We start from the raw sequence: 23,973 nt of genomic DNA on the forward strand, positions 1-23,973 counted from the left end.
GTAATGACGTGAGTCAAGGTCAGGAGCAGGCAAGGTTGAGAGAGGCAGGGGTCCCGGGCCCAGTGCAGGGTTGGCCTTGGGTGGGAGCAGGGAGTCTTTGGCGCAGGGCCTGGTACAGCTGATGCTCTGCTCTCACCATGAGAACTCCTGTGAGCACCCCCACATGGACCCCGGAGAGCTGCCAGCCCTAGTCATTGGTACCCACTCCCAGCTTGTAAACCAGGCAGGCTGGCCTTGGCCAATCTCCCCAGCCTGCCCCCATGCACTTGCTGGCCAGGCTGGGCTGCTTCTTGGCTCCCGCTTCAGACCACCCTCCCCAGACCCTGTCCTTTGCTCCTCGGGCCTCTAAGGCCAGACTCCTGGGCCCAGAGGTTGCCTGACCCAGAGTCATAAGGTACCGTGGGTCCTGAGGGTCCACCTTGCTTCCTGGCCTCCTGCCCAGGATCTGCCCTCGGAAATCACCAAGGGGGTTCGTGTTGACGACTGCGTGATCTCACCGAGGGGACCCCTAACCTAGGGGTCAAACCTAATTTGAGAGGAGCACATCAGCCTGCATTTCTGAGCCATTTGCCATCAGACAGCCTCCCTGGCCATCCCCTTCGCAGATATGGAGCTGACGCCCACTGTCTAGATGCAAGGTTAATGTCTCCCTGACACCAGCGCCTCCTGCCTCAGGCCCCTGGGGGCCAACGCGGGACTTTGGGGAGACCTTTGCTCGAGTCAGGATGAGAACTGGCTGGGAGCGGGGATGGGACTGGAGAGGATGGGGGGGTGAGTTGCAAAGGAAACACACACACACATTTGTCTGGCTGGTGAACTTCTATTGGTTTCTCTATGTCCAGCAAAGGGGCAGGGACCTGGGGAAGAGAAGCCCGGGGCCCAGAAGGAAATGGGGACATGCACTGATCACAGAGGAGCAAGTGGGGGGCTCCAGGAGCAATCCTCCTAGGGCTGGACAGAGGGGCAGGGGTGCAGCACGGGGAAGCCAGGTCCACTTCAGTGACGGGTCATCTGTGAAGAGGACACAAGGGGACAGGAAGGCGTGTGTCCTGTGTAGGCCTGGTGGCTCCCAGCAGCTTGGTCTCTGGGACAGCCTCTGCCCCCACCTCTCACCTTGGCCATGCTCGGCGGGTATCTGGCTTTGAGGGACTCATCATTCAGCAGAGGCCTCACCAGGCAGGAGCGGCGGTGGGAGAAGGTCTCAAAGCTCTTCTTGCCGTGGTAGGAACCCATGCCGCTGTTCCCTGCAGGGAGAGGCCCTCGGGTCACCCCAAGTGGCCTGAGACCCCCCCAGCTCCCACCTGCAACCCTCAGGCATCCCTTCTCTGAGCCTCCCAGGAGACAATAGAGAGTGTTCTGAAGAGTTCAGTTTCGGCGATACCGCTAGATGGCTGTGTGACCTCCGGCCTGTGTCCCCTCTCTCAGGGCCTCCATGAAGCAGGCCTGGCATACCAGGGGGCCTAAAGGAACCTCTAGGATCTTGAGGTCAAACATGCTAGTGGCTACGATGGCAGGAGCCAGAGACCCACAGGGGAGAGCTCGTGGAGGTCTGAGGTCCTCTCCTGAACTCCCAAGCCACGGCTGGGACGGGGGGACATCTGTAGAGGGACAGGTGGGCAGTGAGCTCAGCCCCAGACTCACCCACACCCCCGTAAGGCAGGGAGTGCACAGAGATGTGGACGATGACGTCATTGGCCGTCACCCCACCGCTTGACGTCTCTGCAATCACCTTCTTAATCACCTGCAACGGCATGCAGCCCGCGCCTCAGTCTTCTTCCTGGGGCACCCCAGTCCCTCCCCACCCTGTCTGGGTGCATCCCAGAGCCTCAAGGGCCAGGCAGAGCCACACTGTGTTCTGAACCCCAGTCGGGGTCTCCCACTCTCCCCACATGTTTTGTACTTTGTGGGAAACAACTGGCTTCAGAGATGAGAAAGGGGCTCAGAGAGGTTCAGCGACTTGCACAAAATCACACAGCAGGGAGCGCTGAATCTGGGATTTGAATCCGGGTCTGTGGACCCCTGGGTCCTGTTCGCACTGGGTCTTGTCGGGAAGCCCAGGATCCTGGCAGGGAGGGGACCCCAGGCCCACCTTGTCGTTTAGAGAGAACACATAGAGTGCCAGCGGTTTCTCGCGTTGGTTGATGAACTGGATGGCCTCCTCCAGGCTACGCACACACATGATGGGCATCACCGGCCCAAAGATCTCCTCCTGCATCACTGGGGACTGGGGGTCCACGTCTATGAGGATGGTGGGGGCTGAGGCCGGAAGCAAGCGAGAGTCAGCCGCTGCGGAGACCCCCACCCACCCGCCTGGCGAGCCCGGCATCTAGCTTCCTCTTGCCATTCCTGTAGGGGGTGCTGCCTAGGCTCAGGCAGGGCACCTGACAAGGCCTGCCCGGGCTCCATCCCAGCAGACCATGGGGAGAACTGCATATAACCAGAAGGGTGGGGGAGGCGCGGGGGGGGCACAGGGTCCACATCGAGAGGGGGCAGGCACTGTGCTCTGCCACCACCTGAGCCCTTCCCGGAGCTCTTCATTCCCCACCAAACTGGGGGCAAAGTTGGGGAGGGCGCGGTGCCCTTACCAAAGGCGAGCACACGTACCTATGTATCGGGTGGCCGCGTCCCCCGTGCCTCCGTACGCGACTTTCTGGCCCTCCATCAAGCCCATCACCCTCTGGAAATGCCGGGAGTTGATGATCCTTCCATAGTCACGGGACTTCTTGGCGTCCTCCCCATAGAACTCCTACAGAAAACAGGAGGCAGGCTTCAGGTGAGGATGTGGTCCTTCATTATGGCCATCGGCTGAGAGGTGACCTTGGCCTGGGAGCACAGGCCACATCGACAGGTGCACAGCGACACCAAGGGCTACTGGACTGCCATGACATCTGGGGCGCTCCAGACGTCCACGGCATGAGACTTGCGGTGAGACAGCATTGTTTGAAAGAAATACATGCACAGTCGTGTGGACAGGGCATTAGGATCAAACGTGTGTGTTCACAGGAAGGAAATGGGAGGGAACATACCAGTAAGTCAGTAGTGATTGTCTTGGGGTGGTGGGTTTCTGGGAGGAGCTTTTTTTTTTTTTTTTTTTGCTTTACGCTTTATTCTTTTATAATCTTTTCCCAAATCATCTACAATGAGCGTAGATTACTTTTAGATCAGAAAAAAAAAAAATATCCAGTGTTTTCTAAAGTCTAGACTGCCCCCCCCCCAACACTGCCTTATAGCCCCTCTCTCACTTAGCCCCCGGGGCGGGGTGGGGCACAATCACTCACTTTCAGGGACTTTTTCAGCTTCTCCACAATTTGATTCTGGATGGAGGGGTCACAGAGGATGTAGTCGGGGCCCACACAGGTCTGGCCGCTGTTCATGAATTTCCCCCAGGCGATGCGTCTGTGAAAATCCCAGAATAGATCGCATTCCGCAAGGCGCAGGAGGTGCCCCCAGACGAGCATCTCAATTCCACCAGCGCAGGATCGAGGTGCGAGGGACTGAGCTCTGCAGGAGAGCTCTCAGGCCGGCAGAAGCCAGAGGCTTCAAGACTCAGAGCAAGACTGTGGTCCGCGTGAGCTGGACCACACCTCACCTGCAGGCGATGTCCAGGTCACAGTCCTTGTCTACATAGCAGGGGTTCTTCCCCCCCAGCTCCAGCGTGACAGGGGTCAGGTGCTTGGCCGCCGCCATCATGATGATCTTCCCCACGGCGGTGTTCCCGGTGTACAGAATATGGTCAAATCTTTCCTTGAGCACCTCTGTGGTCTCGGGAATGCCCCCAGTGATCACCGGGTACAGGTCCTTCCACGCGAGGAGAGAGACGAGGCTCAGGAAAGACCACAACCCCTCCTCCCCCCAACCCTGGCGAGACAGCCCCCATCAAACAGACCCCCCTCTCCTGACACTGGGACTCCATTCACCTCTATGGGACAGGCCAGCTCTCCTTGCCCCAACCCAAGGCTTAGCCTCTTGCTGGAAAAATGCACAGTTTCTCAAGCCCCAAAGACCCGGAGAGCACCTCACCCTGTCCAGGTACTGAGGGACGATGGTGGCCAGCAGGTTTGCCATGTTCTCACTCAGCTCCGAGGGCTTGGTGACTACCGCATTCCCTGCGGAGCACAGGGAGTCAGAGTCCTACCCTCCCAGGGACCAAGCCTGGAGCCCCATCCGTTCTGGGTCCATCAGACCCCATGAAAGACAGATCCATCAGACCATGACCTGACCCAGGTCTCCATCTTCCCCCAGGCCTGAGCTCCCCACCCTCTCTGGCCACACTCAGCAGGGGTGGGACTGTGATCCCTGGTGACTCCCTCCTGAAAGGGGGCCCATGTACCTGCAGCAATGGCGCCCACCATGGGCTGGATGGTGACGGTGAAGGGGTAGTTCCAGGTGCCGATGACGAGGACCACGCCCAGGGGCTCCGAGTGGATGTAACACTCGTCCTGCTGGGTCTGGAGACTCTTCTCCACGGGCTCGTCCGCAGCCCACTCGGGGAGTTTCTTGATCATGTACTCGATCTCTTCCAGGACATAAACCATCTCCTCGTAGTAGGCATTCCATTCATTCTGCAGTGGAGACAGGGCTCCGTGTGAGCTCACGGGCTAGAGATCGAGGGAATCACTGGGGCTTGGCTGTGGTCCTGGCACACTGTTCCCTGGATTTGGAACCCTGAATGAGCTGCCTACCCTCTCTGGATCTCAGCTTCCTGATCTGAAAAATGGGAGTGTGGTCTGGACCTCCCAGGAGGTCAGGGCTGGGTGGGCATGTTGGACACAGCCCGGCATGTTGCAGTAAGGGTGATGGGGGATGTTCACGGGGGGCTCCCCAGGCCGGGGGCTGGGGCCAGAGAAGGCACGGGGGTCGGAGCCAAGCTGAGGTCTTGCCACTGGGGTGGTGGACCCACGAGGGACCCTTTCTGCCAGTGTTGGGGGCCCAGGCAGGTTTGGACACGTCAAGTTCCATGACGCCTCCATGGTGCCTCCGAGGCATGGTTCCATGTTGCCTCCGAGGTACTCAGATCTGGGCAGTGACGTGAAGGTCATTATCAGGTGGGGAGAATCCAGTGGAGGTGCGCCCAGGAACGCTTATAGGTTGAAATGAGCCTTGAACCCAGGATGGAGCCCTAAGAAGGCCACCTTGAAGAAAGAGGTCCAGGAAAAAGACAGCCAAAGAGAGGACAAAATCCAGGAGACCCTCAGCAGCAGAGGGAGAAGAGGGCTCAAGGGATCCTCCTGGAGTGGGTGGGGAGGAAGCCACCATGCAGGGGTGAGGAGAGAGGAGGAGAGGACGTCAGAACACACAGCTCTTCTGTGAATTTTGGCTGTGAAAGAGCAAAACAGAAGTTGTGAAGCTTTTGTTTTAAGACAAGGAACTCTTGTAAAAATACAGGAGCATGGGAACTATCCCAGGAGGGGGATAAACTCCAGCTAACCCCCTGCTCTTCTCCAAGGCAGAACTGAACTGTGGGATCAAGGCCAGGCGTCTTGGGGGCAGCAAGGTAAAGGGTTTGAGAATTGGCAGGTGTCTGATTTTGCTCAGGGTGAGGGATGGATGGGGAGGGAGGGAGGGGCCCTTTGGGATGCCAAGCTGGGATGTTCTCTTGGGCGGGGGGGTGGACTAGGTGGCCCTACATCGGGCTGAGGGCTGAGGGAATGAGCAGACCAGAAGTTCACGGTGTCTGCCCACAGGCCATGGCAAAAAACGGTGGCCTCATGCTCCGGGCTGGGTGGAGAAGGAAGTGAAGCCAGGAGGAAATGGCAGGCAGATGGGTGAAAGGAGCTGCTGCCCGTGTGCTGAGCTGCAGGGGAACCTGGGATTCGGAATGGGTCGGAAGGAGTGGCCTGAGCGCCCCATCTCAGGGTCTGATGGTTTGAGCCTCACTTTTCCTCCTGTATAAAAGGGTCCTGCCAGGGGCAGCGTGCTTTGAGGACTAGGTGAGGTTCTAGGCAAAGAGCTGGGCACAGACCGCCAGCGCGCAGCAGATGTCCCAAAAGCGAGCAGCGACCTTTCCTGTTGCTGTCCCACGCCTCCGGGGTGTTGGGGGCACCGGGCGCACCTTGTGGAGGTCTGCGGTCAGCGCGCCCACGATGTCCTTCTCGTGCTCCTTGATCATGCGCCGCAGCGCCTCTAGCTGCTGGATCCGGAACTGCAGCGGGCGGGTCTTGCCCGAGTTGAAGGCGGCTCTGGCCCGCTGCACGACCTCGCTCATTTTGCTCATGGTGCCTGGGGGGAAAGAGTACCTTGGACCTGGGGGTTGAGAGCTGGCACCCTCATTGCTCCTGCACCGAGTTAATTTTATAGGAACAGCGCTGGGAAAATGGCATGCTTTTGCCTTCTCAGCTCCCTAACCCAGACATCCCAACCTCTGGCCCTCCCATACCCCCTGAGCTGATGACAAATCTGCAGGGAGAGCCAGGGAGCAATGACTCGCGACCCTAATTGCTCGCGGTGAGTTCCGGGCTGTGTGCCGGGGCAGGTCCTTCCTGACATCTCTCAACCTTCACTCCCCCGCTCGGCCCTCTTGCAAAGTTGGAGACCCTGACAGGCAAACATGCCAAGAGCCAGGTGCATCCAGCCCGGCCGGTTTCTGGGTTAGACTGGCCCGCACAGGTCGTGATTCCACAGCCAGCTGATTCCAGAAAACCCAGCGTCCGTCTTTAAACCAGAGTGTGCCTGTAACACCTGGGAGACACGGGGTGTGGGCCAGCACGGGTCTCAGCATCTGAGTTGCACACAGAAGTGCGGAGGGAATTCCTGCTAGCCGTGCAAGAAACCATACTGGCAAACTGGGATGGCTCTTCTGGGGGCCCTCTGGCAACCTCTAGCAGAAGCCTTTACAATGTTTTTCTCTATGATACTGCAGGTCCACATTCAGGAGCTCACAGAAATCACAGCATTCCCAAGCATTCATGAGTAAAAACAAGGTCACCAAGGTTGTATACAACAGAGGACTACTGGAAACATACTAAATGGCCAGTGGCAATGGAAATGCGGTAGACAGCACTCGTGTAATGGATGACTGTGCAGGATTTAGGGGGGAAGTAGAGCTCTCTTGCTCTCAGAGCCTGATGTGTCCCAGGCACGAGGCACAAGCACGAGATACAAGAAAGAAAGCAGGTTACAGAACAGCAGGAACACGAGGCATGCACCTAGAGGTGTGTGTGTACACGCTCACGCGTGTATACGTGTGCTCTTGCACATGCAAGAAAAGACCAGAAGGATAACCCCCAACATGGTGATGACAGGTAGAGGTGGAATTAGTAGCGATCTTTGCGCTCATCTTCTATGATGTTTGACTTCTTTTGCAACGAGCTTGCCTTTTTAAAAATGTTTTGTACCTTTTAGAATAGGTAATACGTGCTCAAGGTAGAGAAAGTGAAAAGATACAAAAGGGGCACAAAGAAAAGTCTCCCTTTTCCCTCAGCAATTCCTCACCGTCCCGCCCAGAGATAGCCCAGCATTTTCAGACACTGTGTAACTTCTAATATCAGAAAAAAAAAAGAAAACCCACAATAAGGCTATTTCTACTTTGCAAAAAAATTATATATACCACATAAACTATACAGATATACATATATGTATGTAAATATATGTATATATGGTATATATACATTTTTGCAAAATGGAAATGAGAGAGTGTGTGTGTAATCCAGTTCAAATTCCAGCCAGTGGTTTCTGATAACTTCCGGGGCGTCCCCTGTCCACGGCGCTGACCCCCACCCCAGGCATTCTGCGCAGAGAGAAGGGGCCCTGCTGGCAGCTGGGCACCCCAGCTGACCACGACCCCAGCCACACAGCTCTACAGGACCGTCCTGCTTCTGTCCTCGGACTCAGGGGATTAATCCAAGGCAGCAGGCTCTGGCCATCGGCCACCAAGGCTGGGCAGCCCAGGGTAGAAGAGCCCAGATCCAGTACTCAGAACCATGGGGTGTGTGGGAAGGAGCCCTCTTTATGGACGGCATTAATGATGGCATCACCCCTCAGTTATTACAGAGATTAATGGAGCTGGAGAGCATCTAACATTGCACTTGGCGCCCCAAGGGGAGCTGATGAAATTCCTTTCCTCGGATTCCCACCCTCCTCACCTGTGCCGGCTCTGCCCCCAAGGCATCCCCATGGTTGACTCCCCCTCAATCACCCACTTTGATCCTCGCAAAAACTCCATGTTGGTGCCCATGAAGAAGGAACTGTTGGGAGTCCATTTTACAGGTGAGCAAAGTGAGGCCGAAAGACGCTGGATATACCCACCTAGGGAAAAAAAGAGAGAGAGAGAAAGGGATAGGGAGATGGGATGGGAAGGGGTCGGGGAGAAGATTACCTCTGACACAGACTTTCCTAGCGTCTTGAGACTCTGGAATGAGCCACCGCTGAGAGGGGATACATTTAAGGACCCTTCTTCCCGCCCACTTGGCCCGGGAGTCCCTGCCCAGGAAGTGTGGGTAACCAGAACAAAAACACTGTTTGAATATGGGTTCTAGCTAACTTCGACTTCCTCTGAGCCCCAGCTTCGGGGATTAGGCCTTGGGTGGTTTATTATTATTATTTTTTTTCTCTTCTGAAATGCAAGAATGCGTCTCTGGAGGCTTGGGTGGGGCTCCCATCCACTCTTCAAAAGGAGCCTCAGTGTTTGCCCTGGGCAAGGGGGCCCTGATTGATTCAGCCTGGCATGGAACTCTCCTAGATTTCCCGAAGTTCAACTGCCAGAGGCTGTTCTCCGGATGTCTTTGTTATGTAAGGTCAGCAGAGGGTGAGGCACGAGTCCGGTTGTGTACGCACGCAGCTCCCCCAGCACGCGCCAATGCATGCACACCTTCTGGAACTCCTCACCTCCCGGCCATGTGCACGGGTGTCAGGGCCCCCCTGAGGGAGCGTCTCCCACCTGGGGCCCTACAGGCTGGGGGCTTCCTCTGTGCAGATCTGCCCTCCTGTTGAAGGGTTGAGACGAGGCCAAGAACCGGGAATGACTGCCTGGAAATCTCCCTCTGTGTGGTCACCCAGGAAACCAGAGATGCTCGGGAGGGAAGGAAGGCATTGGGAAGCCCCTTCCTCTGCTCTTTCCAGATGTTTGCCCCTCTGTGCCATCTAATGGGGAGGCAGATGTCACCTGTCCTGCTGTCCCAGACTCTTGACATCTTCCTACCAGACTTCGCCACAATTTCCCACCTGGAGGCTTTTCTCCAGCCAGCATTCGGGCGCCCTTGCTTCCCGTTTTCACTGAGAGGAAAACAGAGGTTCTCCAGTGGGGGGGGGTTGTCTATAAGCCCCCAGGGATGTGCTCTGGCCCTTCCCCTCCCTCCCTGGGAGGCCCTGCCCTGATATCCCCTTTGGGTCTTCTTCCTCCATTTTATTTCTCTCCGGAGCATTCATTGCCCCCGACACGCTACTCTGCTGATTTCCTGGGCTACCGGTTGCCCTCCAGCTAGAATCTGGTTTGCTCACCGCCCTAATCCTCGCATAGAGTCTGGGCACATAGTAGCTGCTCAATCAATATTTGCCAAATGACGGAATGAACAGAAAATTCCGGAACAGTACAAAAACTGGAACTGTAGGGGCACCTGGGTGGCTCAGTCAGTTAAGCCACTGCCTTGGGCTCAGGTCATGATCCCGGGGTCCTGGGATCGAGTCCCACGTCGGGATCCTTGCTCGGCGGGGAGCCTGCTTCTCTCTCTGCCTCTGCCTGCTACTCTGCCTGCTTGTGCTCTCTCTGTCTCTGATGAATAAATTAAAAAAAAAAAAAACACCTGGAACTGTAGCAACTGGAACATGCACAAGACATGACAGGGACGGGGATGAGGGCGCCACAGGAAGGAGACGGCGTCTGTGCTGAGTGAGGGGTATTCACGCAAGGAATAGCGGGAGGGTTTGGAACAGCAAAAACAGAGGCACAGAGGCCATGAACAAGGTCATGAATCCCCTGCAGTTAATCATAAGCTGAGATGGGCACGCTGTTGCCAGCAGGAGGCAAGGCTGAGGCTCCAGGGGCCAGGGGCTCATGGACAGCCTGGAGGCCGGGCAGGCTGTGGATTTGGGTGGGCATGAAGGAACTTATCATAGCATATCATAATCAGAACTCGTTTCTCTAGAATGCCTCTGAATAGGGTACAGTCTTGATGAGGTCCGGACCGGATGCTGTGGCTTGCAGGAATGCAAGTAGGGACAGGATCCCAACCCAGACTGGTAGAACGAAAAACCTTCCAGAATAACAGGAGGAAACAAGGGGAGGATCTGGTGCCTGGGGCCGGGGGAGCATGGAACTCAGTGGTGGGTGGAAGGTGGGGGCGTGGTCTGAGATGGAAAGTGACCGGCTGGGTGCGCAGGTCCCTTGGGCCAGCTGGAACCCTCCTCCTTGCTTTCCCGGTGGTGGCACCTGATGAACTTTGCAGATGACCCCTTGCCAGTGAGATGGTTAACCGGGGTGCTCTGTTGCAGCCTAACCACGTGAAATGGGGCCCCCCACACTCTCCTGGGGACTGGGTACTGAGTGGAGGGCAGACTGCAAGGTCCAAGGCCACTGGAGTGGAGTCATCATGACCACAGTCCCTGGAGACACAGCCCACCCGTCCGCTCCCCAGTTTCCTAGCTGCCCCGCCCCCAACCCCACCGAGGTCTGATAGTCACTCTATTTAGTCTCTAAATATTACTCTGTTTAGCCTCGGTTTCCCCATCTGAAGAATAAGGTGGAAAGAAATGGAGAGATGAGCCCCCCCCGGGTCCCCCATTTTCTGGGCCTTGGGTCTGCCTGTCTTCCTGGAGACTCCTCTGCAGGCTTTGTGGCTTTAAGCCACCTTCATCCCTCTCATTTCCTCCTTCGTCTTTGAGCATGAAGTTGACCTCCCCGAGGAGAGCCATGGAAACAAAATGGAAAAAGCAAGGGCAGGCAGCAATGCCAAGCGCTGCCCAGCGCGCCCGGAAAGTTTAGTGCAAACACTGGGCACTGCCGCTCTCGTTAGAAGGAGCAGCCTTCATCCCAGTCACAGAGCAAGGAGACTTGAACCTTGTTCAAATCCACGGAAGACAAAATCTTTAGGTTCTTGTTGGTGAAGAGTTGCAGTTCTGGCATAAGCTTGACTTTTCCCAGACGGCGTCATGGATGCATGATTTGTAGGGGTTTTTGTTTGTTTTTTGCTTTATTTATTTATTTATTTATTTATTTTGTTTTTTAAGTTTTAATCTTTGCCCCACTACTCCATCCCAGTGCCAGATGGTCACACGCTCTCTCCGGAGCCAAAGCCACCTGCCTGCTCTCCTGAGTCCCTGCTCACCTCTCTATGGTACCTTCTCCAAATGCCGACAGAGGGACCCTTGGGCAATAAAGACCTGAACATCTCTCTGCCCCCTGACATCCTTCAGGGGCTTTTGACTGCTCTGAGGAGAAATGCCTTCTGTGGCCTTTGAGACCTGCACGGTCTGACTCCCGGTTGCCTTCCCAGCTTCATTTCATACCATGTTCCAAAATATTCACTGGATTCCGGTCCACTGGCAGTCCTAGAATAGGCCAGGCGATTGCCCACCTCAGGGCCTTTGCACATGCTAAGTCTCACTCCCTGGAACACTTCCTCCTCCATTGTGCACCAGCTTGACTCTCACCCATGTTTAGACCTCAGCTTCTCCGACCCACCCTCATCCCCAGATAATTCTTCGCTCCTTGTCCTCTTCCCTCCTGCTGCCTCCTCTGCCCAGACTCACAATACCATGAAAGCCATGATCTCAGCTTTTGTTCAATACCATGTCCCCATTGTGTGGCATATAGGAAGATCTCAGAGACTAATGGAAACAGGCCAATGTACCAAACCATCCCAAATTAGCAGAGGAGGCTAGGCAAAGTCCACGCAAAGACTGAGAGAAATTATCAATCATTCTTCAAGATGATTTTCAGCAAACTCACCTAAACCTAGCAAAACATTTTTGGACAAATGAAAAAAATTGGATGGGAAATTTACTTTGTTTAGTGGGAGGTGCATAAAAAAATTACTTTGCTTAAATTTCAAGGAACATGTAGGTTAGAGTAGCTGTTGGAGAGAAAACCACTTTCTTTTTAAAAGAAGATGGGAAATAATTTGGAGGTGAGTGTGAGGGGTTGTTATGTCTCTCCTTTCTGTTAGAGAGGGAAGGGGGAGAGAGGTGTGGACGTTTGGGGCCTGTGGGAATACTTCATGCACAGACCGTAGGGAAAACAGTCCTGGCTTTGTTTCTGAGCTGGGGCAGCCAGGGACAGACAGCCTGGGAGCTCCAATGGGGTCTCAACAAGCAGCTAAGGTCACGAGCAGGATGAGAACACACTGTCCCAAAGGGGTTCTTATCCTTAGCGGTACCAAGGCTGTGCACCCATGTATCAGAGACATATGTTAACAGAGGTAGAAAAACCTCTTGGGTTTGGAACCTTGAAATAAAACCTCTGACAAGATCCGGAGGGGCCCCCCAGAAGCTTGAAACCGCAAGCTGAACACATAAACCCATGCACGATGCCTCTCGTGAAGGGACAGAGCCTGGGAGCCTCGGAGGGAAACTTCAGGAACAGTTGACTTGGCCGTTATAATTGCATTTGTAAATTGACCAAGTGTCATGTCTGATCACCACACATTGTACACATGGGCAGAACCCACCGTTAGGCTGACTCCCCTGGTGAACAGTATCTCCCTGTGAATATGATGCAGTAGGCTCTTGAGTTATCTCTTTGGGCTCAGGTAATGTCTCCCTTGCCCTGGCCGGGGGATCCAGCTCTCATCCCGCTGACACAAAGGCCACCCACAGGAACCCATCTCATGACCCCAGGCCTTAACATCACCTTCTTTTTTAAAAGATTTTATTTATTTATTTGACAGAGATCACAAGTAGGCAGAGAAGCAGGCAGAGAGAGAGGAGGAAGCATACTCCCTGCTGAGCAGAGAGCCTGATGCAGGGCTCCATCCCAGAACTCTGGGATCATGACCTGAGCTGAAGGCAGAGGCTTTAACCCACTGAACCACCCAGGTGCCCCTAATATCACCTTCTTAAAAAGTACAAGACTAAGTCCGTGATTCTCCAAATATGGCCCCTGGACCAAAAGCTTCAGCGTCTTGCTTTTTCACAAGGATGCCAAGACAATTCTATGGGGAAAAAAAAAAAGACATCTTTCTAACAAAGGGTGCTGGGATGACTGGATATCCACATGCAAAAGAATGAAATTGAACCCTTACCTCATACCATATGCAAAAATTAACTCTGAATGGATCATCAACCTAAATGTAAGAGCTACAAATATAAAACTTCTACAAGAAAACATAGGAGAAAATCTTCACGTTCTTGCGTGAGGCCATGAGTTCTTAGATACAACACTGAGAGCACAAATGATCAAAGGGGGGACAAAACGATATCTGGATTACATCAAAATTAAAAACTTGTATGGTGTAAGTTATACCATCAAGAAAGCAAAGGGAAAACCCACAGAATGGGAGAATATATTTGCAAATCATATTATCTCATAAGGGACTTACATCAGAATATATAAAGAACTATTACAACTCAGTAATAAAAAGACAAAGAATGCAATTTAAAAATGGGTGAAGGGGGATGCCTGGGTGGCTCAGTTGGTTAAGCAGCTGCCTTCGGCTCAGGTCATGATCCCAGTGTCCTGGGATCGAGTCCCACATCGGGCTCCTTGCTCATCAGGGAGCCTGCTTCTCCCTCTGCCTCTGCCTGCCATTCTGTCTGCCTGTGCTTGCTCTCTCTCCCTCTCTCTCTCTGAAAAAAAAAAAAAAAGAAAAGAAAAAAAAATAAAAATGTGTGAAGGGTTTGAACAGTCATTTCTCCAAAAAGGCTAAACAAATAACCAGGAAACACATGAAAAGATGCTTGCCATTGTTCGTCATTACGGATATGTGAATAAAAGTACAATGAAATACCACTTTATATGCACTAGGTTGGCTCCCCCCCCTCCAGAACAGACGATAGCAAACTGGTGTAGCCACTGTGGAAAACAGTATGGAGATTCCTCCAAAAGTTAAAAATAGAACTATCCTACTAACCAGCAATTGCACTACTAGGTACTTACCCAAGGAATTTAAAAATATGGATTCAAAGGGACGCATTCACCTTATGTTTATAGAAGCATTATCTACAATAGCCAAAGTATGGATGCAGCCCAAGGGTCCATTGACCGAAGATGTGGTCTGTGTATACGATGGAATATTACTCAGCCATCAAAAAGAATAAAATTTTGCCATTCGCCATGACACGGATGGAGCTAAAGAGTATTATGCGAGGCGAAATGTCAGTCAGTGAGAGACAAATACCATGTGATTTCACTCATGTGTGAATTTTAAGAAATGAAAGAAACAAACAAAGGGAGAGAAAGAGGCAAACCAAGAAAGAAACTCTTAATTATAAACACTCCGATGGTTTTAAGATGGGAGGGTTGGGTGAAACAGGTGATGGGGATTAAGGAGGGCCCTTATCGTTATGCGCACTGGGTGATCGATGGAAGTGTTGAATTACCATTTTGTAACACCCCCAAACTCCTATTACATTGTATGTTAAATAAGTAGAATTTAAATAAAAACCTTAAAAAAAAGCAAAGACAGACAATAACAAAGGTTGATGAGGATGTGGAGAAACAGGAACCTTCCTACCTTACTGGTGGGAACGAACACTGGTGTAGTCGCTTGGAGAACAGTCTGGCAGTTTCTCAAAGAGGTAAGCAGAGTTTCCATAGGGTCCAGCACTTCTACTCCTACATATATACCCAGGAGAAATGAAAATGTATGTCCACAGAAAAACTTCTGTGTGTATGTTTACGACAGCACATTTCATAATAGCCCCAAAGTGGAAACAACCCCAGTGTCCATCAACTGATGAACGGAGAAACAAAATGTGGTCTCTCCGTACGATGGAATAAAACTCAGCCATAAAAACAGTGGAGTTTTGCTTACACCTTCCAGCATGGATGCGGCTTATAAACATTATGCCAAGTGAAAGAAGCCAATCACACAAGTCGACATTGTATATGGTTCCATCCATAGGACACATCCAGGCAAGACAACTTTATAAGACGAAAGTAGATTAGGGGCAGCCTATGGGTGAGGAAGGGGATTGGGGTGTAGTGTGGGTGAGAATTGCTTTTAGGGTGACCAAAAATGTTCCTGATTATTGTGGTGATGGGTGCACACACACAAAAAAACCTAAAAAGCACTGAATTGTACACTTAAATGGGTGAAAATATGATGTTGTTTCTCAATGAAGCTATTAAAATATTTATATTATATTTACTATCTTCACTCTACGCAATAGGAAAATGAATTGAAAATCCTTTGGGAATCTCCCTTATAGAAGGATTCAAAATAAAGTATACAGGTAATGTCCTCTGAAGGAGGTGGCCCACAGCCCCCATCTCTCTAAGTGTGGGATGTGTGCAGTGACTTCCTTCTAAAAAGGACAGTGTGGACAGGTTGGGAGAGTGGGTCTACATGGAGAAACCCAATGAACACCACCTCCCCAGGCAGTCAAGGTCAACGTCATCAGTGGTGGGTTATGGTGGCAGCTCATCCCCTGGTTATGGCATAATGAAAATGATCACTCCATCTCCGTGGTCTTCCCTGGGAAAGCTCAGAACCTCAGTCTTACCATGAGACAAACATAAGACAAACCAGATGGAGGGACGTCTATGAAACACCGGACCAGTACTCCTCAAAACCATCAAGGTCCTCAAAAGAAAGGAAAGTCTGAGCCAAGAGGGGTCTAAGAACTCATGACAATGCATGTAAGGTGCTCTTCTGGATGGGATCCTGGGACAGGAAAGGACATTAGGTAAAAAGCCAAGAAATTCAGATAAAACATGGGCTGCCATTAATAGTAATGCACAGCATTGGCTCATTACCTGAGACAAAAGAGTGTTTCACTAGTGTGACTAGAGAAACATGTTAATAACAGGTGATCCGAGCATAGGCTCTATAGGAACTCTCTGTAACTATCTTTGTGAGTTGTCTGTAAATCGAAAATCTGCAAAAGTGAAAAGTTTATTTAAAAAATCTCATTTGGAGGCAGCATGCAGGGTGAAATGAGTTCTAGTGTCACCGCTCTCTAGCTGTGTGACCTAGGAAAGATATTTACCCTCTCTGGGCCTGCTCTCCCCCTTCAGTTAAAATAGGTGGGCCAAAACCTCCAACAGTTGAGGATCCTAACTCGGTAACGTACATGAAAGAACTCTGGAAAGTGAAATTTCTTCCAAAATAATCCACCGGCAAGGGTAGGCTTTGTTTGGCTAAAAAAGACTTACTTGTGCGAATAATGTATTCTCCAAATATTCTTGCTTTCCTAACTTAATACACAGCGGACCCTGGAACTACATGGGTTTTCCCCTTTTTTGATATATTAGAGTACTGTGAGTGTTTTTCTGTCTTCCTTATGATTTTCTTTCTTTTTCCTTTTTAGGATTTTATTTATTTGAGAGAGAGAGAGAACGTGTGCGAGGGAGAAAGCATGAATAGGGGAAGGGCAGAAGGAGGGAAAGAAGCAGAGTCCCCGCAGAGCAGGGAGCTGATGGGGAGGGGGGCTCAATCCCAGGACCCCGGGATCATGACTTGAGCTGAAGGCAGACGCCTAACCAACTGAGCCACTCAGGTGCCCCCCTTATGATTTTCTTAATAACATTTTCTTTCCTCTAGCTTACTTTAAGAATACAGTAATTAATACACATACAAAATGCGTGTTAATTGATTGTTTATGTTCTCGGTAAGGCTTCAGGTCTACAGCACGTAAAGTCTCTGGAGAGTCAGAAGTTACACAGGGATTTTCCACTGCAGGAGTGGGAGGGGGATGGGCCCCCTGCCATACCCAAGCCCTCGAATTGTCCAAAAGGGTCAACTCTAGATCAACAGCTCTTTGCCTCCCGCCACCTTAACATTGACCTTTCAGCCTCCCTAGGGGCTGCTTCTCACTCTCCCTCCCACCCAGACACACAGCCTTCCCTCTCCCTGTCTGCAGCGGCTCCCCCTGCAGCCGGCTCCCCACACTGCCCTCCTAGCATCTGTGGGTTCACCTCCCCACCAAACACCCCTCCAGCTGGAGGGCAGGAAAGTCAACTTCTTTCTTTTTAATTTCTCTGTAATAGATTCCCAGGGATATTTGCATCTTCAATCGCACAGGTGTCTCCGGATGGATTTCCACAAAGGCCACCCTGTTCCAGGCCAGCGAAGCTGTCAGAGCAGGTTGGAGGTTCAGCCAACCTGATGGGCTCCAAGGGCTTTCTCTAGGCTCCCCGAATCCCTATTTCCTGGCCGTGGGGGGAGCAGGGGCGTTCTTCACCCCTGCACTAGCAATTTGCGTTCACGCCCTGGGACCTGCCCTCCTCGGCCCATTTCTTCCCGCCTGTTTCATGCTTTCCCGGTCAGTGCCCAAGAGCTCTGTGTGTTGTAACCATTGGAGTTACTAGTACTTTCCTCCATCTGTCATTTGCTGGCTTCACGGAGGGGGCCTTTTGCTATTCAAAAGTTTTTTATATGGCCAACTAGAATGCTCCTGTCCTAGTTCAGATGAGGAAGGTTCCCCCACACCCCCCGAGTCCTAGGTGGTTCACCTAATTCTCTAGATGTTTTAGCAAGTTTTTTTCTTATTTTATTGTTTATCCTAAGCCCACCAAGAAATTATTTTACATATGAAGATGGAAATCCATGTTTTTTTCTTTCAGATGGACAGCCTGCTGTCTTTTTTTATAGTAAAATATAATATAAATAATTTTTTTAAATGATATTTTAATAAAAACACCACCAACAGTGGGGAGCACCTGGGTGGCTCAGTCATTTCAGCATCCGAATCATTTGTTTTTTTAAGATTTTATTTATTTATTTGTCAGAGAGAAAGAGAGCCCAAGCAGAGGGAACAGCAGAGGGAGAAGCAGGCTTCCTGCTGAGCAGGGAGCCCGATGCGGGGCTTGATCCCAGGACCCTGGGATCATGACCTGAGCTGAAGGCAGACGGCCTAACAGACTGAGCCACCCTGGCACCCCAAGGGTCCAACTCTTGATTTCAGCTCAGGTCATGATCTCAGGGTCCAGGATCCAGACCCGAGTCAGGCTCTGCACTCAGCAGGGTGTCTGCTTGGGGATTCTCTCTCTTCCTCTCCCTGTGCCCTTCCCTATGCTCGCGTGCGTGCTCTCTCTCTCTCTCAAGTAAATAAATCAATCTAAAAAATAACCACCACCAACTGTAACAACAGTACTTACTGGGTCTTTACTGTGTGTCCTTTCCATGTATTGGCTCATTAATTCTCACAACCACCCAAGAGGTAGGAACTATAACTACCTCCACTTTATAGATGAGGAAACTAAAGCACAGAGAGGCTCAGCCATTGGCCTAAGGTCACACAGCTAGTAAATAGCAGGTCCAGGTGTCACCCAGGACATCTGACTTCAGTCTCCACCCCCGCACCCCCATTCAGAGGTTCATAGCTTTCTGCTTCATCACATTCTCCACGTTTTCAAACCTGTTGCCATATGGCTTCCTTCGAGTTCCTTTACTGCCTCCTGTCATAAGTCTCCTTTCTGGCCGTTGCCTTTGCATATTTCCATCTCATTTTTCCTTTACAGAGGAAAGTGCAAGTCATGATGAGCTCGGATTTCTCTGTGCACTCGGGCTTGCAAAAAAGAATTAATGCATGCTTATTCTTCTCAAGTAGAACCATGAATATGACTGCAGATTTGCTTTCTTAATTCATTAATTTCTGCCTTTATCTTTATCAACGTCAACGTCCTAATTTCTTTTGGTACTTAAACTCCGTAAGAAGGTCCTTATCCTTTGTCTTCCTATTTTAGGACCGAAGTCATTTAAGTTTTAATTCTCTACTGAATGTGGTTTTGCTCTGTCCCAGAAGTTTGGGAATGAAGTATTCTATTTTTCATTGTTTTCCAATAGTTTCATTTTTTCCCAATAGTTTCAGTTTCCCTCTTGATGTCCTCTTCAAGGGTTTTCTAGAAGTGTGTTTCCTAATATAGTAGTTAAGAATATAGTTATCAGGGGCACCTGGGTGGCTCAGTGGGTTAAAGCATCTGCCTTCGGCTCAGGTCATGATTCCAGGGTCCTGGGATCGAGCCCCACATCGGACTCTGTGCTCAGCAGGGAGCCTGCTTCCTCCTCTCTCTCTGCCTGCCTCTCTGCCTACTTGTGATCTCTGTCAAATAAATAAATTAAATCTTAAAAAAAAAAAGAATATAGTCATCAGACCTTTATTACTACCCATTTCAGCAGATTATGATAAAAATATGGCCTTTTTCAGGGCACCTGTTTGGCTCAGTCAGTTAAGGATCCAAATCTTGGTTTCAGCTCAGGTCATGATCTCAGGGTCGTGAGATCAAACCCTGAGTGGGGCTCTGCGCTCAGCATGGTGTTTGCTTGAAGATTCTCTCCCTCCGACCCTCACCCCAGGTGCATGTGCGCACGCTCTTTCTCTGTCCCTTTCTCATAAATAAATAAGTATTAAAAAAATATGTGGCCTTTTCTGTTTTTCTGCACCAGTTCAGGTTTTCTCTGTGGTCAAATAGACCATTTTTGCAGCCGTTCTGGGGACCTGTGAACAGGATGTAGGTTTTCTGTTCATAGAGGTACGGACCTTCACTATTAAATCAAATTTATTATTATTCATGTATATTGTTCCTTTTTATTTACTGGTCCTAATTCTGAGTGTTGTGTATTGAAGTCTCTCGCTGTAAATGCATCGTTATCCGAGTCTCCTTATGATTCGGGTACTTTTGCTTTGTGTGTTTAATCACATTTTGCTTAGTTCATATGGGTTTATGACACTTTGATCTTTTTTTTTTCTTTTAAAGGTTTTATTTATTTGACAGACAGAGATCACAAGTAGGCAGAGAGGCAGGCAGAGAGAGAGGAGGAAGCAGATTACCTGCTGAGCAGGGAGCCTGATGCGGGGCTCAATCCCCGGACCTTGAGATCATGACCTGAGCTGAAGGCAGAGCTTAACCCACTGAGCTACCCAGGTGCCCCAACACTTTGATCTTCTTTATACTTTTTGCTTTTCGTCTTCACCCATTTTTCCCTTAACGTCCTCTTTGTCGGATGTTAATACCATCGGTCCTGCCTTATTTGTGTTTGAACCCGCACACCTCATTATTTCCAGCCCTTCTCTCATCCTGCTCTTTTGCATCCTTTCTTGTAAATAACATCTAGCCGGGTTTGTTTTATACACCATCTCGACTTCGCACGATGACTGAAATACTTGATATCATTCTTTCCGTTTCCTTCTGGCTCACTGTTGACGCTGTTCTCTCCTCTCAGATGGTTACTCTCTGTTCCCTTTCTCCTGGTTAACTTGTAAGCTCGTCCCCACCCTCCACCGATGGTCCCCGTCCCTCTCCCTGCTCTCAAATCAGATGCATATTTTTCTACAGTTATTTGAAAGCAAAATTCCAACCGCTTCCCCCTCTAAGCCGCTCTGTCCCTCTCCTGCTCCAAGACAGGAGCTCTGGATATTTTCACTTCCTCCCCCCTCTCCCGGGACCCCCAGGCCTTGCTTTTGACATGTAGGTTGGGCTTAACTTTCTGCACCCCCCGCCCCCCAGCATCTATACCCTTTGGTTTTTCCTCTCCCTCTGGAGAATTTTGTACTTTTAATTATAGACTCGTGTTTGGACCAACTGAGGTATGAGTACAAAATGGTTTTCCAAATTTGTTTTCAATTACTGCCTCCGACTGTGCTCATCAAATCTTCCTTTTTTTCCCCTCCCTTCAAACATTCCAAGGAGCTCCTCTCACTGCCTGGTTAATTTCCTGTATCAAAAGCTCAGTCCAGACTAATTTAACACTTTGATCCCCATGAATGTTCTTTCTACTCATTCCCCCCCACCCCGTCCCCCACTCCCGGCTCAGGTCTGGCCTGTGGCCCCAAGGAAGGGGTGGGGGTCTCACTCCCTCTGCCACCCCACGTCTCCTCAGCCCACTCCCCACCCCCACCTCCCCACCCCCCACCCCCAGTAGCTGGGGCTGGCAGGGGGAAAATGGACTCAGGCAAAGCCTTTTTACTCAACTGGTGCTCCTAATGCCCTCTGTGGGCAGACATCCACACGGGCTGGCTTGGCCACTGCATGGTTCCCAGGAAAGAGAAAGATTTTTTCCTCCTGCCTTGTAGCCTCCCCACCCCACCAACACCATCCCACAGGGGTCCCCTCTCCTAGCCAGCAGCTCCCCTGCTATCGGCAACACGGTTAACCCAGCAAGGAATTAGCACAGAGGAAACCACAAATGTTCACTATGCCCCCACCCCAGGATGGCCTCCCTACACCCAGCCAGCTCTCTCTTTTTTTTCTAGTTCAACCAGCTCGGATGCGAGTCACTTGCATGAGGACGCAGTCCCAAGGGGCAATGAATTGCCAACCCCCCCTTCTTGTAGGAACTCCGATTTTGGTCAGTGACTCTCTTGGAACCCCACTTGGTTGGCCTGGAGAGGCGGGAAGTCCAGCTTTTGAGGGTGGGTGGTGGGAAAGGACACTTAGGCTCATGACTCCCTGACCCTTACCCTTACCCTTGCTCCCAGTTTCTAGTTTTCTGCTTACACGGCTGAGAGATGCTGGAGGAGAGAGTGGAACTAGTTCTGCCCGCTCCACTTTGAGGGAGATCCCCACGGGGGTTGGGGGGGCAGGGCCAGAGCGCAGAGAAAGTACAGAGCCCCAGGGAATGGGACGTTGCAGGTGCTGGGATATCTGGTGGGGGCTGGAGGGCTGGTGAGTCCCGCAGGTGTCCGTGTCCACCAGTGTCCACCAGTGTCCATCCCTAGGTGATACTGGGGAGGGGCTGCAGCTGTTCTCAGGACCACGGAGACACCCACACAGTTCGTGGCCCTGTTCCAACCATCTGCACAACTAACATATGGCAGAATATTTTTAAGCCTTAAAAAGGAGGGAGATCTGACCCATGCGTGGATGGGCGTGAACCTGGAGCCCATTCTGCTCGGTGACATAAGCCAGTCACAGGACACAGGCTAGGATCCCACTTACAGGAGGAACCTAGTGTGGTCAGTTTCATGGAGGTAGAAAGTAGAACAGTGTTGCCCCGGGGCTGGGAGAAGGGAACGGGGCGGTGGGAGTGGGGGAGGGGAGGATTGGTGTTCAGTGGGGACAGTTTCCATTTAGAAAGAGAAAAGGGGTTCTGTGGGTGGCTGGTGGGATGGCCATGCAACAGCGTGAATGTGCTCAGTGTCACTGAGCGGTATACTTAGAAACGGTAACAATGGTAACTTTCAGGTCCTGTATACTTAACCACAATAAAAATGTTTTAAAAAACCCATCCACAAGGGGGCGCCCGGGTGGCTCAGTTAAGCTTCCAGCCTCTGCTTGGTTTTTTGGTTAGAATCTCAGGGTCCTGAGATCGAGCCCTTTATTGGGGTCCCTATTCATCAGGCAGTTTGCTGGGGATCCTTTCCCTCTTCCTGTCCTCCCCCTCTGCCCCTTCCCTTGCTCTCTCTCTCTCTCCAAAAATAAATAAATAACATCTTTAAAAACCCATCCTCGAGGACCCAGGAATGCAGCAACCCATCAACATGTTTTACTAGCTAACCTCCCCTGGGTTCCAAATGCTAGAGCCATAGGGTGATTAAAAAAGAGAGAGAGAGAGAGAGAGAGAGAGAGAGAGAGAGATTGAGAGAGACAGAGAGGCAGAGATGACCCTTGCTATCACAGGGTTCCCATCCAGCTGGGAAGGCAGAAGTGGCTGGAGTGACCAGTGCAGACGCTGACAGGGACCGGATGGCCAGCCATGACCACATGACCAGGGAGCCCAATCACAGACACCCAAAATGCGAGAGATGCGCCGAGGTCAGATGAACCGGCCCCAGCCTCGCGTGTGTAAGCCTGGCCTTGTCAAAAGATGTGCGTGGAGAACGGTAAAGCCAAATCAGGACAGTGAAAACATCTGGGGGGGAGCAGGGACAGGAATCGGTGGTGGGCAAGGGAGGCACAGCAGGCTTTCCATGTATTTAATTTCTAAAGCTGGGTAGAAGGGGTGTAGATGTTTGTTAAATGGGTTTTATACATTTTTGTACAGCTGAAACATTTTGTTTTTAAAATTAAGGCTGGTTTTTAGAGCCATCTTTGGCACAGTAACCTGGAAGAGAAGGTGCAGAGATCACCCACGTATCCCCAAACCCCCACGTACATGGCCTCCCCAGATATCAACACCCCCAGCAAAATGGGGCATTTGTTACAGCTGATGACCCGACCCTGGCACATCACCACCACCCGAAGCCCATAGCTTATATCACAGTTCACTCCTGGTGTTGTCCATTCTATGGATTTGGATGAATCCTGACCCGGACCCACCTGCCGTCATCTCAGAGTATTTTCCTGCCTTCAGGAGGACACGTGTAGATTTCCAGATGTCTGGGGCACATCCAAGCCTAGCTGTCTGGAGACGGTCATCGAAGCGTTTGCTGGGTCAGAGCCCCAGAGCGAGAGTGTAGACTTGGTCTATACTGCGGTGTGACGGTGAGGAGGGGCAGCCTGAGGTCCTGAAGGGAGAACAGAGTAGAATCACAGAAGCCCAGGATGGAGAGTTTCCTGAGGTAGGACAGGGTGGGAGGCCATGGAGGGGGGACAGGAACACCAGGGCCAGCCGCCAGTGCCGTGGACTTGGGTGCGTGGTGGCTGTTGGGAACGCAACCGGCAGAGACGCCACTCGCCTCAGCATCACCTGTGATGAGCATAGAATTGGAACAGCCTCAGGCCCGACAGGATGGGACCAGCTGCATAAACGAGGGTGTGGCCATTTAGTGAAAGACTTCAGGACCTTAGAAAGGGGACATGTTCCCAATATATTCATACACAAAAGAAGCCAGTCTTGAAGTAGCATATTTTGTATCATCCCATTTGGGGAAAAGATTTTGTGCACGCGGAGGAAAAATCATCTGGGCAAGACAAACCAGAATGTTAATAAAGTCTCTGGGTTTATAGGAGGTTTATTGCTTTGTTGTGTTTTAAGACGTTTCTGGGGGCGCCTGGGTGGC

General features: G+C 51.2%; 1 protein-coding gene across 1 annotated transcript; it reads right to left on the reverse strand.

Annotated features, from left to right (window-relative positions):
• Nucleotides 1-807: 807 nt before the first annotated feature.
• LOC111139223 (aldehyde dehydrogenase 3 family member A1) lies at nt 808-8,336 on the reverse strand. Its single transcript, XM_022491425.1, has 11 exons — nt 8,082-8,336; nt 6,053-6,219; nt 4,331-4,562; nt 4,021-4,106; nt 3,590-3,798; nt 3,279-3,396; nt 2,605-2,746; nt 2,090-2,256; nt 1,642-1,741; nt 1,114-1,244; nt 808-1,011 (listed from the first exon to the last, which is right to left on the reverse strand). The coding sequence occupies exons 2-11, from the start codon at nt 6,212-6,214 to the stop codon at nt 997-999; spliced, it is 1,362 nt and encodes a 453-aa protein (XP_022347133.1). The 5' UTR covers nt 6,215-6,219; nt 8,082-8,336; the 3' UTR covers nt 808-996.
• Between the last annotated feature and the right edge of the window lie 15,637 nt (nt 8,337-23,973).

Source organism: Enhydra lutris, unplaced genomic scaffold, assembly GCF_002288905.1.
Source record: "Enhydra lutris kenyoni isolate GAN:26980312 unplaced genomic scaffold, ASM228890v2 scaffoldscaffold97, whole genome shotgun sequence".
In the NCBI taxonomy this organism is placed as follows: Eukaryota; Metazoa; Chordata; class Mammalia; order Carnivora; family Mustelidae; genus Enhydra; species Enhydra lutris.

Bases quoted from the DNA above. Each gene is read 5' to 3' on its own strand.
- LOC111139223 (XM_022491425.1), bottom strand. From the start codon at position 6,214: ATGAGCAAAATGAGCGAGGTCGTGCAGCGGGCCAGAGCCGCCTTCAAC. The intron at 4,563-6,052 runs GTGCGCCCGGTG...TCTCCACTGCAG, and splicing joins TGACCGCAGACCTCCACAAG to AATGAATGGAATGCCTACTA. The intron at 4,107-4,330 runs GTACATGGGCCC...TGTGCTCCGCAG, and splicing joins GGTGGGCGCCATTGCTGCAG to GGAATGCGGTAGTCACCAAG.